Consider the following 20,165-nt stretch of genomic DNA (forward strand, 5'->3'; position numbering starts at 1 on the left):
TTCTCCTCTTCTACCATTGATATTTTGTTAGCATCCAATAAAGAGAGTCCTGCATCACCATCTCTTGGATATCATTTAGGGATCTTGGGAACTAAATGCATTAGCTGTAGCTGTCAGAGACAAGTTTAAGCTCACCTAAATTCTAGGAAATTTCTCTGTACTGCTGTCTTCGTGGTGAATTGATTGAGCTACCACTGGAAGGCAGTGGTTGATCGGTATTTCTTGATATGGTAGATGATTTTCCCGGACTAGTCAGCAGGTTTCGACTATCTTTGGCTTGGTGCCTCTCTGAGTGGAGTGTGTTCTCACCCCAAGTAGCTTCCTTGTAAGATTAGGCAGGTCTTCGGCACTGATCACAGACTGCAGAAATTTTAAAGCTTCTTTTGGAGTTAAAAATTTTCTTTTTGACCCCTTTCCATCAGATTACTAATATGTCCTTTTATTTGGGGAGAGTCATAATCTTATTTTTAAAGTCTAATTTATGAGCTATGTAAACCCCCGCCTATTTTTGTTTCAAACATCTTTTAAGTGGAATGGTGTTTGTAAAGCCACACTGTGTAGTTAAGCAGCTTGAATTCTCTGCTTTCTTTGGCAGCTTTTAACAATTTTTGTTATCCATAAAATTCAGACTTTAGAAATAGTATGCATTGGTAGGCTGCCTGTAGGCAGGATCAGTTTCAGGGTCCTGTGAGTCATCTTAAGGGGACATAGCCTTTGGACTCCCTTGTACTTTTGTTAGCTGCTCTTGTAAGGAGTCTACTAATGTACCCGGTTCTGTGTGGTCTCTGAAACCTGCCAGCCAGAGATAATTCCACCTCATCTGATTTTCCATATCCTCCACTTTTTCATGAAGGGTCCCTATTAGATCGACAAAAAGGCTTAAGATTGAACGGCCTAGTGATTGAAAATGCCATTCTTCGAAATAAGTATTGTGGGGGGCTGTGCCCCACACCCCCCCCCCCAATAATTATATAGTCCAACTCCGAGATTGCACTACAATAAAGAAAGGGCAAATTTTCCAATCTTCACTGTACTGCGATGTCACAATACCTATTCCGAAGAACGGCATTTTCTATTTCTAAGCTGTTCAATCTTAAGCCTTTTCGTCGATCTAATAGGGACCCATTAAATCATGTTTGCTTATCTTCTCCTGGGTTTCTTGTAGTCTTGTCACTTGTATCACTGTAGCTGACCCCATAAAAGCCAACTTAGTATTTAGTGTTTGAATATCTACTGGGAACTTCATTTCTCTGGTGTCTACCAGTTGTTATCTTATGCCGTCACTCATTGTCATGTGCATTTATACAGAGATGGTTGTACAGAGGTCTGTGGACCACCAGTATGACACCCCTCTTTAAAACATCCTGTGAACAGATCCATTTTCTGTATACAGTTATCCTTCCTGAAGACTGTAAGTAGTAATGGGTGTATTTCTTCAATACAGGGATTTTTGTGCTCTGCATATCCCCCACACACTTTTACTTGTTAAAAATCCCAGGAAGAGAAGTTGGTGATTAACCTGCTCCTATGTCACCAACTAGTTCCACCCTCCTTCAATTTAATCTAATTCTGTAGGTAACTGTTTTTTGTCTACCTGCACCCATCTCTGAATGCAGAACTACTGTAATGCATTATCATTTCATGTATATCTTCCCTTTACCTGAACATATGCATTTTGCTTCCAGGGTCAGTTATATCACTCAGTTTGAATCTAATGTATGACGCTATTTTGATATGAATGATTTTTGTTGGATTATAAACAATTTTTGATATTCTTTGAAATGCAGAAAGTGGGTACAGATTTTTAATAAACTTGAAGAAACAGGCAAAACCATGAAGCTGAAGGCAGTGAAACTGCTGTTTCATTTGTCTGTTCCCTAATGCAATAGAAACCATACTTCCAAAGACTGGCGTTTCTACCAATGCCAACTCAAGGAGAAGCAGGTGAAAAGGAATGGAACATTTCAAAAACACAAGAGGCAAGACAACAACTAAGGGAATCCTGCGAGTCCTGAGTGCTGAGGCAACAGTGAATACACTCGAACATCTACATTTAGGTAAGTGTACACAACTGTACTTTTCTTGTAGCGAAGCTGCACTTGAAGGAACAGCACTGGTGTACATGAAGTGTCTGTCATCAGTGCACTCAATCCCTGGGGCATGCCATTCTCTTGTTCCCTTGCAGAAGGCATGAGATCTTATGCTGGGGTCCATGGACACAGCTCACCCTGGGTGTTGCTTTCAAAGATGCCTCCTGATGTCCATATCCTCACCATGGATGCCTTAGGCATGGCAATGTTGAGTCCATTTATCCACTGTGAAACTTCAGGGTATTTTAGGTAATGGTGACATCAAGAGACAGATGAACATCAAGGAATCAATGGTGGTCATCCTGACTTTGGAAGTCTTCATATCAGTCTAGAAACCAAGAGTCCGGCACCTCATCACAAATGTCACTACTAAAGTGGTGCACTCTTGTCATCTTTGCAGTCTTGCAATCAGGCGTGAAGTAAGGAAATAGAAACAGGAATGCAGCCAAGGGTTTCCTATACTCCATCCCAACAAAATGGCAGGACAGCTGCAAGACCCTCATGAGTGGATGCTAGACAGGGACTCATTTTTGGACCTCATTCACAGGTGTGGTATTCCAGAAATAGAACTCTTTCCTTCTCTGAGCAAAACAAAATATTCCAGAACAACCTGGAGGAAGGTGCAGGCAGTGGATGCCTTCTTCAACTGGGCATGTCTGTTTCTTTATGCTTACGCTCTGATTTTCTTCTCCCCAGGGTGTTTGTCTGCTCACTGAAAATATAAAGGAGGAAAGGCGAGGAATGCTTCTATTAGCATTTTTTTTCTTTTACTGCGGCAACATTAGTTCTCCCTGCTGATGCAAATGGCAGTAGACAAACCAGTAATTCTGTCTCAACATGTTCACATTTTGACTAGTCTCAAGGGTGTCTTTGTACATCTGACCCAGCTTGGTAGCTTGGATGATTTGATTCCATTACCCATTAGGCACATTGTATTCAGAGGACATACTATAGATAATAAAGGAAGCTAGAAGGCCTGCTACTGTGAATCCTATTTAGCTAAATAGAAGAGTTTTTTTTCCTTTGCCATTGGAGGAATGAAGCTCCTTGTATGGTTAGATGGTGTTTAATTGTCCAGTACGTCTCAGATCTTTTTACAGCAGGACTGTGTTATTCAGCTGTGAAAGTACATCTGTCTGCTGTTTCAACCTGCATGCTCAATGACTCCTGTCAGCTTCATTTTTACCAATAAATCAGTCTGTCAACGAGATCCTATATCTTCGACCCCCAGTGGAAGCTGTGGTTTCACTATGAGACCTGAAGTTTGTGCTGGAAAAGTTAATCTAGTCATGTGTGATCCAGCTTTCACTACTCCTCTCAAATTCTTGACATATAAACTGTTCCATTGAAGGCTGTGACATATGCCAAGAGAATATCTGAGCTACAGGCTATTTTATATAGAGTAGCAAACCTGGTGTTCATCAGGGATAAGGTAATCTAATGTACCATTCCATCCTTCATGCCTAAGATACTACAGAATTGATTTCAGTTATCAGTCATTTTACCAAACCCTCAGAGTAAAGGAGAAAAATATTTTTTTATTCCTTGGATGTTCATAGGCAGGTGAGTTATTACCTGCATAAAACAGTGACCTAAGGAAAGCAGATCAACTTTTTTGTTTCCTATGCTGTTAACTGGTGGTAACCCACTCTTCAGACTGTCGCCAAGTGGATAACTCTTTGTATGGCATTCTGTAACTCTGCTGATGGAAAGACCTTGCAAGAGCAAGTCAAGCCTCACAGTACCAGGATCACAGTAGCTTCTACTGCCATTTTTAGATATTGAAACAGCCAGTTCATCCTCTGTACAGACCTTTTGCAGGCACTGCAAACTGGACATTCTGTTCAGAAATGGGACAGATTTTGCAGTGGCTATCTTGTAGGGATTTCTTAATCCTGTTCCAGGGAATTAGCCAACCTCATTAATAACTGGGCAAGGTTTGAGAATTTTTTCCAAAGGTTATTATTTCCAACAGTGATTCATACGATAAATGTAGTGCAGTTATCTAAGAAATTTACCACTACAGCAGTTGTTCGATTAGGATCAGTCTTGTAGTGTAGTTTCCATTTCTTATTCAACTCTTCTTCTGTCCTGGGCATCTGAGATTGCACTGGGTACAAAATCACCCCTCACTTGCAAAGTCCCAAGTCTCTTGCTTCTACATATCCCAATACTACTTCTGGAAAGTTAGTATTCATTAATGCACTAGGCCTTGCACCAGGGGATGACAGGTCATGGGGGGATCCCTGCTGAACGTACATGGACTGGATGGCCCTCAAGAACATCAACTCTCTCTTGTTTTCTGTCAGTGGTCTAGGGGTTGCTACCACTAGACTTCCTAGGGCAGGAAAGAACTATAAAGATTGCATTGGCTAATTCTAACTTATACTCACTTTGTTAGCATCCTTGGGAGGAGTGGGAGTCTGTCAGGCTGGGGGGAGGGAGTGCATAATTATAGAACTTGGGCAGGATTTTGGACTTCACATGCAGCTGAACTCGCAAAAGGTGTGAATGCCACATTGATCCTATGTGAACATTTACCTTTATGGTAAGTTTCTTACAGCTGTACTTTTCAAAGTAGAACCTGTTGTAATATTAAGTTCTTCACGATCATACCTGTATGTTTCAGAGGGATTGAGTCCTGTGACCCAGGTGATGCACGGTTCAGGTTGTCACACCTAAGGAACCAGGCATGGAGGAGGAAGGGTGAAAGGTTGTGGCCTTCTCACCTTTCTTTGGGGGGGTGAGGAGGGATACATGCACTTAGGCACACAATGTCAGTTGCAGTTTTCCTGGTGGAGACTGGGGAAGCCACCACTTGTTCTTTAGGGGTCAAGGCAGGGCTACTTAGAAGGACCCCCTTCAGAAGTGAGGAGGTATCCCCTGCATGTTTCCCCTGGCACTTATTTTAAGTTGTTATGAATAATGACCTGTAACTCCACATTACCTGGTGAGCTCCCCCATTGCATTATTTTATGGCGGATATGATCATCTTTTACATGGCAAAATAAGAAAACACTATGCTTGGCACTAGCACATTTCAGAAGGGTTTCTGCATATGACATTGTAGAAGATGACATGTGGTCCACAGTCACAGTCCTGCACTAAATGCTGCAAATTTGATGTACCATCTAGTGGAAATACAGGATTTGGCACTACTCTGTTCAGGGGATCCTGTAACTGCTGACCTTCATTGAGGTATAATTGTACTGCTCTGGAATCTTTCAAGATGTTACAGTTTGCATTATACATTGACACTCCTTGTAGATACATTTACCTTAATACTAGCTCTTCAAGGAGTAGTCATTAGCACAGACAAGCTGCTCTCCTTTCACCCCCTGAACGTTTGTATGTACTTAATTGTTACTACTGTTTTGTCTTTTAGATTTACTTGTGTTGGCTTTTATTAGAGAATTTTTTAGAAGTTCAGGTTAATAGCTTGCCACACTGGGGACTAATGGTTGTCAAAATGGAGGATTGCGCATTGCTGCTATTTCCATGGAATGTAAGTAAAGGACCAGTATAAGCTTTCAGATGGAATAATGGACCATCATTTCACCCCTTGACCAGGTTGAAGGCAGGTTAGATGGGATAAAACCCAAATGTTGTGATGCACTATTATGCTGACCACTGTTCAAAGATCTGTTCATAAAGTAAGCTTTACTTCTGGACTGGTGTGTAGACAGGAAGATGCATAACAAGTCTGTTTTGATAAGAATTATTGTGTGATAATAATGGCAGGATAATTGGTTTTGTGGATTCATGCTAACAGGTGAGAAAATTACAGGTTAGTAACAGGTATGGCTTATATTATGCACTCTTCAGTGTCGTATATTATGTGGTTTATGGCTCAGGTTGGTTTATCACACTGTCAGCTGTGCTTTTTGAATAAATGTCTGTTGCATTAGTTATGATCAGGGCAACATACATTATCTCTCTGATATTTCCACATTGATTTATTTCTCATTCTTATTTCTAGGTTCCAAAAATGCTGCCAATTTTTGGTATAGATGACCTGCTTATTCATGCATCAGCACAGATCACTGACAAATCCCTGGTAAGAATTTGTACTGAGATGACACACCTGATCATGTGACACTGTTCTGCAAAAAGTCATTGTTAAACAAGATGTTCACAAGGATCGGTGCTGTAGGAATTTTTAAAGTGAATGGGTTGCAGCTAAATATGGATGTCATCTCCCCAACTTCATCCTTTCCAGCAGTTAAACATCTCTTTGAGTTGCAGTTTTAGATCAAGACTCTTATTCAGACCTAAACTATGAAGTAGATTGAACAGAATTTAGTTCTTTTTTTAGCACTTGGTCACTCCAGCTGTCTTTACCAGTTTTATTTATTCCTAGGCCTTGATCTTTAACTTTGCTAAGTGCAACCTTTATCTCTATATTCTACTGTACATAGATTTAGTGTTTATCACTAGGTATTGTCTGTAGTGATTTTTCAAGATTAGATTTTCTTGCAAGCTTTGTATTCCTTGAAAGTTAACCTTGATAGTTTTTTAAGAGAAAATCATGATATTGAGAGCTGTAAGCATTGTGCTGCATTTCATAAGACGTTTTAGTTAGGAGAACTAGAAATTTACAAATCTTTATAGAACGTAAGAGGTTCTTGCTTCTGTTTTCTGGTAGTAAAGTGTTTAGGAAGAACTGTGGTGTGCAGGTGCAGGTGTCAGTGACTGAGAAAATTAGGTCTGTTGTACTAGTTGAGACTGCTTCTCTTGCAGCTGTTACAGTTGAGATTTGTTTGGCTGCATTCCAGGTAAGCCGTTTAGTTAACCTGTTCCCTTCTATTCTCACCACCTCACTGTCTCAGCAGGAGGTTCTGACAGATAATCCAGTTAAGGACTGCTCTGTCACCATTAGTGGCAGTTAAATTAGCAAACAGTGCTGAAAGTTACTATTATTAAAAAAACACACATTTCCCACCCTCTGTGTCAATTCCCAGGCATCTAGTGTTGATCCTGGATTGTTCCATCTTTACCCTGGAATTCCTTTGGTGTTTGCCCATCCCTTAATGAGTAATATTCTGTTTTTTTTTTTTGCTTTGCAGTAGGGGTGTCTGGGGATTGGACATCTGTGGGACAGGTCTCCATTTTTAAATTTACTGTAGTATTTCAAGTGTAGACAGTTAATATTCTAATGTATAATACTAGTATGCACAGAAATCAGATTTTATTTACCTTGACATCATTACGCAGACAGGTGATCCACTGTGGCAACCCCTAACCAGGAAAAGCTGAAAGAAGAAGAAGATTTACCTTGACATCTGAGCTGTTTTGATTGTTAAAAAAATAGCCTGGTTGAATTTTGCTGTAGTACAGAAAGCCATTTGACATTAATCTGAGCACTTAAGCCTTGTATTTCTGGGACTGGCTCAGCCAGAAAGAGGCTACCTTGCCCCACTCTTTCCTCTAATTTTTTAAAAAAATATAGGAAAAATAGTCTAGGCAAGTGATCGTGGGGATGGACTATAGAATGCCTAGCCATATATACCTTTAAGAAGACACACCTAAAAAGTTCTTGCTGCCATTTTCAAACAGTCGGTAGTGCTCACGTCCCAAATCAAGCAAGGCTGGATATATCTGAGGATTTCTTGGCTTTTTCAGACCAGGTTATTGTTCCTGTTACACCAAACATTCACACTAAGGATGCCTTTCACACAGAACACTCGCATGTGGAGGAAGACTCCATTTCATATGGCTGTCCCTCCAAGATTATATCTTCTGGAGAAATCCCAAATTTAACAAAGGGTCATTTTATGTGGGCTACAGAAGAGCTTTCCTTCCCTGAGAAGTGTTTCCTTGAGTTGCTGTGGACTAGTGCATTAAATCTCAAGGCCTTTCCCTGGATCCAGACTCTGTGCATCCTGCCCCTGTGAAAAGCACCACATAATGTATAGATTTTAAAGTGCCATCCTAGGTATTATGACTGTGAATTACTAGACCCATCTGTTGCATCACTGTCTTGAAATGAAATGTTGAAACCAGTAGATGGCCTAGCTCAAGGCCTTTATTTATTTCTTCAATTTATTAGCTAGATAAGTGAGCTGGTCCAAAGAGTGCTCGACATCTGGGCGTGCTCCCTCTGTTGTAATCTTACTGATAGTCACGATTGGGGAAACCTTGACTAATAAATTCTGAAAGACTAGATGGTGTTCCCCAAGTTTTAGTATGTGAGGACATCCTACGTTCTTTGTTGGAGGTATATCCAAGGTCGTGCTGTTCTCATATGGTTTCATTAGAAACACCTAAAAAGAAAAAGAAAACAAAAAACTAAACACCTTTCTTCTCCTGACACTAATACTTCCAGAATTACTCAGTAAGAATGGCAGGATTTTTATCAGAGTTTGTTTAAAACCCTTATGGTCTTAAACCTCCTCCGTTTTTGCTGCTATCCACTCAAGAAACAGGCATAAAATCCAAAGAAATTTGCAGGACAAGCCTAAATCTGGTTTCAAGGAAGTAAAAACCCCATTCAGAATAAACCTTGCAAATTCTGACTGTCCCCTCCCCACCTTGGCGACCTCCTCCAGTCTTCCAAACAAACTTTCTCTTAAACTTCCACTTTGGAAAAATCACACGATGTGCTTGAGTTTCGGAAATCATTCAAAAATGGTGTGCTCTTCAGTGGAAATCTCTTCTTTTTCAACACTCATTTTTACATGTACCTCAGAACCAAGAGCATCTAGTTCATCCAGTCTTTTCATAACTTTTGCAGGAGGTTGTAATAGAAGCTGTTCCTCATAATCATAAAGGAAGAGTTTTTATTCGTAGGGTTTTCCTAATCCCAAGAAAAGAATACTACCTGGAGACCAGTCCTAAATCTGTTCTCAGCATCTTTTTGAACATTCCAAATTATTTTTCCTTTAATATTTACAAATGCTATTCTGTTTACTTTGGACCTCAGGGATGCTTACCTACACATTCCAGTCCACCCTCTTCACAGGAAATGTTTAAGGTTCCATGTTTTAGTGACACTTTCAGTTTACTGCTTTTCCCTTTGGGTTTTCCACTGCTTCAAAGATGTTCACAAAGTGTATAGCCTTATTGTGGCATTCTACAGGCTTCAAGGTATCCACATCTACCCTTGCTTAGATGATTTTCACATTAAGGACACTTCACTTTACAGAATTCTTTAGGGCTTACCTTTCAATATCACTCTTTTTTCAGAACCTGAGTTTCACTGTGAGCTTCAAGTCCAGTCTTCTCCCTTTGCATTTTCCAGTGTTCCTAGGTTGTTATCTCAACTTACCTCTGATGATGGCTTTTCTTCCTTTAGACAAGATTGTGTTCTTAATAAACTACTTTCTGTCTCAAACAAACCTCTTTGACCTTGGCAAGCAAGATTCTTAGAGCTTTGGGGAATCCGGTGTCCTCCTTTCAGATGATTACCAGATTGTGCCAGATGAAAAATCAGTAATATCTAAAATCCACTTAGACTCAACACTGCCATCTGTCTTTCTCCATTCCTGCCTTTGCCATTCATGTAAAAAGAGAAAAATTGTTGAATCACTCCAATAAAGTTAATCCCATTTGTCCCTTTTCTAATTCCTCCTCCTCCTGCAAAATAGTTCTACAGATGCACCAGGCATGGCTGGGTGGTGGAGATTGTTCAAAAGGTTTAAAAGTTCAAACACTCTGACATAGAAATGTAAAATAAATTAAAGCATTGATTCCCTCTATTCAGTATCTCCATCACCTGTAGCTCCTTGGCACACTTTACATTCTGTCAGTAAAAATGTCCTACATCAGCAAGTAGTGGGGCATGGAGTCTTAACCCCTTTGTGGGCTAGTAACGAAGGCTTGGGCTACTGCCATTCATTACAACTTTTCTCTCCAAGAATTTTACATTCCATCAGAACAGCTTGGCAGATTACCTGAGCAAATCAAAGGCAGACCCCACAAGTAAATGATAAACAGGAAGTTCTTCCTACAGGTTATGCACCAATGTGGTACTCCAGAGGTAGATCTCTTCACCTCCAGTCTAAACCATCAACTCAGAATATTTTGCTCTTTGACCCCTTGCAAGGAAGCCTGGGCAATACACACCTTCTCTTTCACATGGAAAGGGAAGTTACTGTATGCCTTTCCTCTTAATCAAGATGTTGCCTTGAAAATTCAGGAAGACTCTCCCAGAAATTCTCTTGGTCACCTGTTTTTCACCTAGACAACATTGGTTTTCCCATTTTTTTCCAGTCAGCTAGGGGCAAATAGTATGCCAAGGATGGACTTGCTCACAAAGCAGAAGGGCTCTCTCATTCACCCAAAATTGAAGATTCTCCTACTCATGCTGTGGATGCTAAAAATTTGATTGTTTTTAGACACTTTACTCTGGGGACATAACCTGCAACCAGAAAATCATATATATCTAAATGGAAAAGTTTTTCTTTTTGGTGCCAAAAAAAGGGGATCGGATCACTTTCAGGCAGGGATATCTTCTCTCCTACAATATTTGTGTATGCTGCTCAGTTCAGGTCTGGTAAACACTTCCATTAAGGTGCATTTGTCAGCCATCTCAGCTTGTTTTCCTATAGATTTACCTCTTTCTTCAAGCTTTAAGATCAAATAATTCCTAAAAGGCATCCCCCCCCACAGAAAATATGTTATACCTCCCTATGACCTGAATTATATGCTTGGGAAATTTATTTTACCACTTGAACCAGCTTCTTCTGCTTCTTACATTATACATGGAAAACCGTTTTTTTCTTCTGTGTAACCTCTGCTAAAAGGATGCGAGTTACAAGCTCTGATGTCTGTTTCACCTTTTTTGATATTCCGCAAAGACAGCGTCTCTTAGAACTCACCCATCCTTTATGCCTAAGGTAGTCAGTGATGCATCTCTGAACCAACCTATACACCTTTCTGCATTTTTCATAATCCTCAAAATAAAGGAAAAACATTCTCCATTTGCTGATGGTTCACATGCAGCTAAGATTTTATTTGGACAAGACAAAAGAAAACAGAAAATCTGACTAGTTGTTCATTTCCTATGAGGGTAAGAAACAGGGTATTCCAGTATCCCAGCAAACCATTACTAGATTAACAGGTTCATAGGTAAGATCTAACCTAGCTGACCTTGTCAGCTATTTTAATTTTAACCAGTTTTCCTTTTTGTACCTGAATTAACCTATCTCATTTGGTTAGAGACTGGCCTTACCCATCCCATGGTTGATAATTATACATTACTCCTAGTGAGAGTAACTGGGATGTCCCTTTCCATCTGTTTTTATAAATCCACTGTATGCAATGTCAGGGTTCATTCTGCAGTGGCTGTAGCTTCTTCAGGTACCTTTTTCAAATGGATTGAGTCAAAATCCATACCAGAGGCAGCTACTTGGTCTTCCATTCAAGCTTTTACAAATCATTACAAGAGCCAGAACTGGATTTGATAGATTCATACTTTGTAGGTTACTGGATTCTAGTTATATCCCTCTTATCTCCTCCCAATCCTTCTAAAAGCTGTGGCAATTGTCCCAGCTATCAACATTTCTGCAACAGTAATATAATACTGAGCATAGTACATACATGTTCATATGGATCACTGTTACATTATGTGCACCTCCTTCCAGCCCCATGCTTTCTATTTCCTTTGGCTGAGGTGGTATCACCTTTTAGCACATATTTTCCATCTGACTCCTACCATAGTCTCACATCTGTATAGTAAGCCTCAGAGGATTTTCTCACTCCTGTAGCACATGACCTTCATGGCTGGGTCTAAGTTTGGATGTACTGAACATGAAGAAGGACAGCCAAAGCTTTGGTATACTAGCTGGATGTCTGTTAACCTTATCAAGATGCATCCTCTCTGTCAATGTTACTGCAACAGCTATCTATTTGGACATCTGCTGTTATTGTATGTTCTTGTACAACTGTGTTTGCTCTTCCTTGCCATTTGGCCACTGTGCTACACCTGAAGTAATTAAGAAATGCCTTATGCCAGTACTTACTAACTGATACTGATGAGCATGCATATTTACTCATGTGTGGGCAGATGTCTAATTCAAACTCTCAAAGCTTGCATATTGCAGTTCAGTCAACTCAACATTTCTTTCAGAATCCAAGCATTTCCTCCATCGACTAGCTTATGAATTTACTTCCTTCCTAGACAGAGATTTCTTAAAGCTATACTGGACTTTTACCAGCTAGTAAATTTGCTTCCCTCCTAGACTTAGCATTAGTCCACGTGACCAACTGAATGGTCCAATCCCTAAAGCCTGATCCTGCCCTGTAATAGAAGATTGAGCCAGTGAGTCTAGATTTGTTGAAGGAATTGGCCTTTCTGCTCTCTTCCAAGGGAGAAGATATGCTTAGCCTCTGCTCCATCCATGGAGCATTCATGAGCCCATTAGTCAAAGAAACAAATGGGTCATTGATCTCTCACCCTCCCTAGGGATGGGTCGGGTGAGATCCCCAATGAAGACACACTATCTGCTCCTCCAGGTGCAAAACATATGAGTCAGTTGTATGAAAGCGATGGAGCCACCGGATCCATCAAGTGGGCAAGGAGATATTATTAAACAAAATCTTGTGCTGAAGCTTGAAATGCTCCTCATCTACTGATTTCTGACTTCTCTCTTTTCAGGATGGCTTTTTCATTAATTTTCTTCCCATTCACTGTTCCAGTAGGGCACTTAAATTCTTGAATTAAATGTGCCCAACCTTGTAACAAGCAGTAGAAATTCCTTTATATAAGAGTAGTCCTTCATCTAAATTATTCTGTGTCCATTTTCTAAAGTTTTGGAAAGATGAGTCATCTTGCTGACTCTATGGATTTTTTTTTCTGGTCATGGAACTCACAGCCCTCCTTGACAAATGCTGAACATTTCCATGGCATTACTGATTGTAACTTGCTCCTTAGCTAGTCAAAAGCATTTGTTGTCGTTGTTAACCACCACCTATTTCCAAGCAGACTGTCACCCATTAGACTACCCACTGGTTCAGCACCTACATCGGAGCCAGGTCTCAGGCCTTAAAAATGGAAAAAGTCCACCTTTTTTCTTCTTCCAGTATTCCTGGATAATGGGTTTAATGGGGCTTGGAGATGAAAATTGTAAGGTCCTTTTCATTTGATTTAACAATAACATAAGATTTCAAACTAAAGTAGGAGCAGAAGCAGCAGGGCCAATTTCTGATATTTGGGCCTGATGCTTCAGCTCCATTAGCAACCCCCTTTTTAATCTGGCCCTGTCACAGGGTTCTGCACTTCAACCTCTTCTATCTTGCATCTTTGGGAGTGACATATAGAAACACTGTAGTACTGCAAGTTAACCCAGTTTGCCTATAACTTGGTATTTGCTGTGTTTGAGGTGTTTTATGTCTTTGGTGCAGTCAGTATTTCAGCATGAATTTAATTATTTTAATGCCTGTTTAATAGACTTGGTCCATTACTAAAATGCTCATCAAGCAAAATGCATTGTTTGGGGGAGGTCAATGTGAAGCCTGAGCAGAATGGATGTGTAGCTAAATATCTCTGCACAGAGTCTGCCCTATTATTAAAGTTTTCTATGTATGTTACTCATTATCTTCAGTTTTAAGTGAGATGAAAGTAAATAGTATATTGTCCTGACACTGACATATTTCAAGTGTTGGTGCTGCAAGAGAGAGATGGAGGGGGAAATCAGCCAATTTATCAGTAAGTTGGAGAGTCAAGTACGATGGATGTGTGGGTGGAGATGTAGGCCATCTGGGTGGAAACAGAGCAAGTGAGGGTTATATCTATGCATATGGATGGTAGTGCAGTACAAACAGAGGATAAGCTCTCAAGGGATGAAAATTAGGTGATCTCAAAGAACTACAACCTGTAACCTTAGATCACAGTCCCCCCCCCCCCCACACACACACACACACACACACACACACACACACACACACACACACACACACACACACACACACACACACACACACACACGCACACACACGCACGCACACGCACGCACACAAAACTCCAGCCAACCAGAGATTCTCAGTAATGGCACCTCAGACATGTGAATAATTCTCTGCACACCTAAGAGACATTACCTCCTTCCCCAGTTTTAGACATTAGCTTAATAAATGTTTACATTCATGAGCTAATTAGGAATGCTTTTCTCCAGAAGATATTACTTAACTCTGTTGTGTCTGTTAGTATTCCCATACTACATTCACCTCAAAACTTAACACTAAGACAACCTTGCTAGATTAACCCTGCCTATCTCTTTGTCCCCCACCGTCCTCCACACTCTGTCCATCCTTCCCACTGTGCACCACTTCCCACCCTCACAGCACCTACCCTTTATTGTATTTCATTTGCTGTTCTTCTTTTGCCCCACTATTCACCTCATCATCCTGTCACTGTAGCCAAATTAACATACAGTAATTATGTAAATAGAATTGTATATACCTTGATATTATGTAGATTCCTAGTTTGTATATGCTGAATATTGTATTAGATAAACTAACACAATGTTGGACAAACCTCTGTGGTGATAGAATGTTTTTCTCATGCTTAATATTATATTTGAACTATCCATCTGTACTGTAAACTAATTCTTTGTCTACTGTTACTTTCTGTTTGCTTTTTCTGGGCTGAGCCTGAAAATGGAGCACCTAGATTAATGTTCTACCCCCTATCAAGAAATGATAGAGAAAAAGACAGATGGATATATAGCTAGGTTTTTATTTATTTACATATCTATTTGAATGTGACAGTCAGAATGTTGCAAGAGTGACTGTAACATCTGGGAAGTAGGTCAGCTTTCTGGACTTGGCTTGTGTTCCGTCCTGGAGGCAAGAGATGCCGTTTAAAAGTGAGTATTGGCAATGTCATCACAGTTCATTGACTAAACCTGCCTTGTAAACTTTGAATCTACAAGTCTATAAACTTAATAATAGTTAGGTTGACTTAGGTGAAAGAGGGTCAAATACAAATAATTTTACAGTAACCTTTCACTGATGAGCTAAATGAGTAACTGCATTTAACCCCACAGGTAGACCTGGCACGTAGGAAAAGGAAAGTTGATAAACAATCCAGTAGTCCTCACTATATTGTGGTGAAGTGCCATTACTGTAGGGCTAAGGAGCGGCTGCTGCGTCACCTAACCCCACAGACAAGCGTGATGCTGGCAGGACAGAAATAGACTTGTGAAGGTTCTTTCTTGGGACCCACTGGAGAAGGGTACATATCTATCAGCTGGTGGTCAATATGAGAAGGGAGGAGGAAACTGTGAAGTGGAAGCAGCTTTGGATGATGTGTAATGGCACCAGCTAGGGTTCTGGCGGAAGTAATGCAGTGTTATAACACAGTGAGAGCGTCAGGCTGTATGTTGAAAAGAGGGAGGAATAGATGGTAAAGAACTAGAATGAAAACAAAAGAGGCCAGCACCAGGAAGAAGAAGCAGTGGATAGTTTACAGTGCAAATAAGTCAACCTTAATATTTAGAATGAAAATTTGGCTGTAGTGTGATTCAAACAGTGTCTATACAAGGAATGTAAAATGCTAAAACAATTGATATCAAAGAGATTTGGGAATATTTTAAAATATTTGCTATGATGTGGAGACTGTGGCATGTAACAAAACTATTATATTGGAATATTTCCCAGAACCGTAGAACCGTTAAAGTGTGTGTGATTTTTTTTTCACTCAAGATGTGTCGTCAAGAAATTGATTTCATTGGCATTATGGTTTACAGTGAATTAGGTACAAATTACATGAATCATTGTATATAATGAGTGTGACTGTAAATGGCCAATTTATTGATTTAAATATTAACAACCTTGAACAATGCCAATGCCACAAAGAGAAATAGAGGATGATACAACAAGTGATTTGACCAACAGGGTTCCAATTGGGAATGGTTCCAATTGGGAATCAGAGACAAAAAAAAAAATTGGGGTGGTGTCCTTAATTAATGTATGTATGTAGTAAGGGTTCAAGTACTCAGTTAAGAACACAGACACAGGTTCTGTAAGTACCAATGCCAGAAACAATCTGTCTCCTCTGGGGTGTTTTGTGGTGAAGATTTGTGAATTTTGGCAATAAATATAAGTATTACCTGGGTCTGGGTTGTCAAGTCAACTGAATTTTTTTTGCTTGGTGCTAATGATCCCTCCTCTGCCAATTGTAAAAAAAATCATCAATATTCTCTTTGAATTGGGAGTGGGGTCCAAGGGCATGTTCAAATAATGTGATGGTTTTGTTTTTTTGTCTAAAGGTTAAAGCCTGTTGTTCCTCTCTTCAAATTGTGTCTGTGGTAGGATCCCAGAGCCCAAAATGAATGATGAAATCTTTGATGACAGCTTGCTGAAAAAAATGGCAACATGTTTTATCCATGGTGGATTGAAATTAGATTGTAGAAATTTAAATTCAGTGGATCTTTGAGATTGATGAACAATGATTCTTGAAGGAATAGGATAAAAAACTAGATATATATATACATAGAAACAAGCAGGATTTATTATTTACAATGGACTGAAGAAGGTCCTCTATGGTTACATGGAGGCATTCTGTTGAGCCAAATTCCAATCCTTTAGTTTTATTATATATAAATGCAGTCTTTGTTCATGGTAAATAACTAGTAGTGGTAAATACATGTGGCAGCTCTGAAGTAGTAACTGATGGAGGGCTGAGACCCAGAGATTTATAGAGGGGCATGAGAAACATCTTAACTTTATGAATGTAGAGAAGGAAAATATTAGACAATTGTCTGGCAAGAAGGACTATAAGATAGTTTTCCTCTGAAATAATAGCCTCTTGTTAAAAGAGAGAAGTGGGGAATCTGAATATGCGTGTCCTCAAAAATGAGGACAAGGTCTCGGGAGAATGGTACAGCTAACAGTGGTGACATGCAAGGAATTGTTTATGTGACCTAGTAGTGGAAAGAGGAACTGTTACAGGATGCTTGACAAAAATTGAGGCATTGTTTGAGAGTGGGAGACATGCTAGTTGAGTTAAAAGAAGTAAATAAGAATATTCCTTAGGGAGAAGCATCCTTGAGTGGAGCCTCTTTATTACATATGTTTTCTTGCTTGCTTTTGCTTGTTTATTTCTATGTCTAAGCCTGGGAGGTGTACTCACTGATGTCAGATGTGAAGATTGGTATGTGCACTTGAATAGTAATAATGATTATGATGATAGTATTAGTAGTAATAAAAATAATAATGAACATTCGCATAAGACAGAAGTAAGAAGCACAGGTCTATACATATTTACCAGGCGTTTATTTCTCTTCATATACAGTGATGTTGCTAAAGATTCTTTCTGATAATTTATTAAGCATAGAGGTAAAATGAGTTCTAAAAATGTATTTATTTTTTTCAGTAATGTAGCTGGTGTATTAACAGGACCTGCGGATATAAATTTCTTAACGTTATGTAGTACATTACATACCATTTCATTATTGATTTTCGGACATATATCAGTGTTCTTCGGTACCACTGTAAAACTTATTCCAAGTCATGAGCTATATTTAAACAATTATCAGTAAAATATGTGTTAAAATTATTAACTATTAATCTTGGATCATCAGCTAAAGTTCCATTGGCCTCTGTCATATCAGTTTATTGAATATTATTCCCAAATTAATGCACATATTTATAAATATCTTTAGGATTACTATTGTTGCCTGCCAGGTAATTTTTAAATTTGGCTTTTTTTCAGATCTAATCATATTCTTTAAAGTCTTGCTACATAAATTAAGCATTTTCTTGTTATATTTATTGGGAAGTTTATTAGCTGTTCTAAAAAGTCTCTTTTTCTTCTTATATAATTTATTAAACTGGAGTTACATGGATAAAGCAATTTATTTCTATTATTTTTTTATTTTACAAGTAGTTTTTTCAACAGCATTAATCAGTTTAGTTTGAAAAACTATATCCTCCATTTAATAAGTGAAATAACTTTAATTTCTTGATATTATTTTTTGTACCATTATTTAGAACTAATACTTCTGGATGTAGTTTATTATCAACCATTGTTTGACTTTTTTCATTAGTCTCAATAAAAACATTGTTTATATTGTTGATTCCCTTAATATTAACTGGTGAAGATTTATTAGGCAAAACAGTGTCCGTTATATTAGCATCGATACTGGTATCAGCAGTCCTGCTACAATAACTGAAGAATCTATTTCAGTAACCAAAATATCATTTAAATTTTGTGTAGGATTTACCATTTGCTTGGTATCTGTTATCGTGGTTATTTTTCTCCTTTATTCCTACCTAAATTATCTCCCTTTTTCCTTCTTTTAACAGCGATTTATTCAGGGATATTTGAGGTCTTTATACACCCTATTCTTTTTCATTTTATTTAGAATTTTAACTCAGTATATTGCTAGGTTTCTTTATAGGCAAAAAAAAAAGTATATTCTCTGATCTGATGCTATCTGTGCCATTAATTGATCACAGATGGGTCTAGGATCCGACTTCGGATCCAAGCTGGCAACTAAGAGGACAGCTCCTGAGCTCAAGCTGTTCACCTTCCCAAGATCCTTAGGTACCCACAACCCTCAGATCTCATTTGCCACAATTTCGTTCAGACATGCTTCCTGCAACTCAGGTTTCCAGTTAGAGATGAATACTATTGTTGTCTTTTTTCTCCAGGGTTTTTTCTTTCTTATCTTGCCTATCTTCCTCTTGCCCATTTTCTGGTTAGGTTCCTCCCCTCCCGGTAGCATTTAAGCTGTCTTTCTAGGCCCCTTTTCTTTCTTGGGTCCTTTGGGCAGTTTAATCCTCTTGCCTGTTCCCCTTTCTATCCTTTTCTCCACGCCCTCTTTTTTGTTGTTTAGTGAGCGGATTGTGTGAGTGTGTGTGTGTGTGTGTGTGTGTGTGTGTGTGTGTGTGTGTGTGTGTGTGTGTGTGTGTGTGTGTGTGTGTGTGTGTATGTTGTCTGAGAAACCCACTAAGTTTAAAAGGTGCTTTTTGTGCTGTCAGAAAATGCCCCCTTCTGACATGCACGAGGAGTGTGTTTATTTTCTGGGAGAGCACCTGGAGGTTGAATGCAATATTTGTGCTGGATTCAACCCCAGGGCTTTCCTGGAATGCAGGAACAAGTTCCTGCTTAAAGGTCTTGCCAAAAGGAGTCCTTTGGTCTCTGGTTCTCCTTCCAAGCCTTCCTCTGATCCTAGAACGAAGTCTTCTTCCTCCAGGGATTCTCCCGCCAAAGAGCCGAGGCTCTTGGATCACAGTTCCCCAGATCTGAGTGCAGCATCCTTCTCTTTGGTTCTGGGCTCTTCTGCTCTGAGACCCCAAGCTCTATCTATCGTATCAGAGGCATTGAAGGTCCTCTTATCCGACCCAACCCAGACCGCCCTTGGATCCAACCCTCCCGTCAGATCCCTCCATGGCTCCATTCTTTTCCTCAGATCCAAACAGACCCTTGGATCCAACGGTTTTGTCGGCTCTGATCATTATTGAGAGCTCTCCCTGCACATCCAGGAAATCGGATCCGAGGTGTGCAAATAGGTCTCCCTCCCGAGACCGCAGGCCTTCAGCTACGTTGGGGCGTTACCCCATCGCTTCCAGATGCAGCAGGACCCTGCTCCTCTCAGACATGGATAGAATGATGAGGAGCTTTCTCAATGCCCAAATCAAGTTGGACTTGTTGCCATTCCCTGCTGAATTGTCTAGGGGATCCTCTCCATCCACTGGACTCCTTTCTCCTTGGCTGACCCATCTGGGTTCGGACCTTCAGGATTAGAGCACTCCTGGTGAGAGGCCAACACTGTCGGGCATATCTTCCCTTCCCACACCGTCAGGGTCCTTGGCTGGCTCAGTTCCGTTGCCCTCAAAGCTTGGCTGTGCCTCGGCCCCAAGAAGTCTGTGTGCGTTCCCAGGGAGTGGGGTCAGGTCTGGAGTTTTTGGACCATTCCCTCCCTCTGGGTGCCTCTGCATTGGAGACATCGGTGCTGTGTTGGGGTCCCCCTTCCATCCCTGGTGGCTGTGGCTGGTTGGGAGGGGGGATTCATCCAACCTTCTCAGCAATAGAGAGGACCGTCTCTGGCTGGGCAGCTGCCTGTCCTTATGCTCTAGGTCCTCCCCAGCCCCTGTCGACATTGAACTTATCGTCCTTCTAGGGTCAGCCCT

The 20,165-nt window shown here is 40.0% G+C and overlaps 1 protein-coding gene across 1 annotated transcript in view; it reads left to right on the forward strand.

Annotated features, from left to right (window-relative positions):
* Positions 1-20,165, forward strand: part of EIF2B3 (eukaryotic translation initiation factor 2B subunit gamma) — a 1,604,034-nt gene that overhangs the window by 1,158,399 nt on the left and 425,470 nt on the right. The window contains exon 9 of the mRNA XM_044085761.1: positions 6,070-6,147. Within this exon, the coding sequence (XP_043941696.1) occupies positions 6,070-6,147 (78 nt within the window). The remainder of the gene's footprint in view (positions 1-6,069; positions 6,148-20,165) is intronic.

The sequence above is a fragment of the Protopterus annectens genome, chromosome 10.part0, assembly GCF_019279795.1.
Source record: "Protopterus annectens isolate FY-2018-M chromosome 10.part0, PAN1.0, whole genome shotgun sequence".
Taxonomy (NCBI): Eukaryota; Metazoa; Chordata; order Ceratodontiformes; family Protopteridae; genus Protopterus; species Protopterus annectens.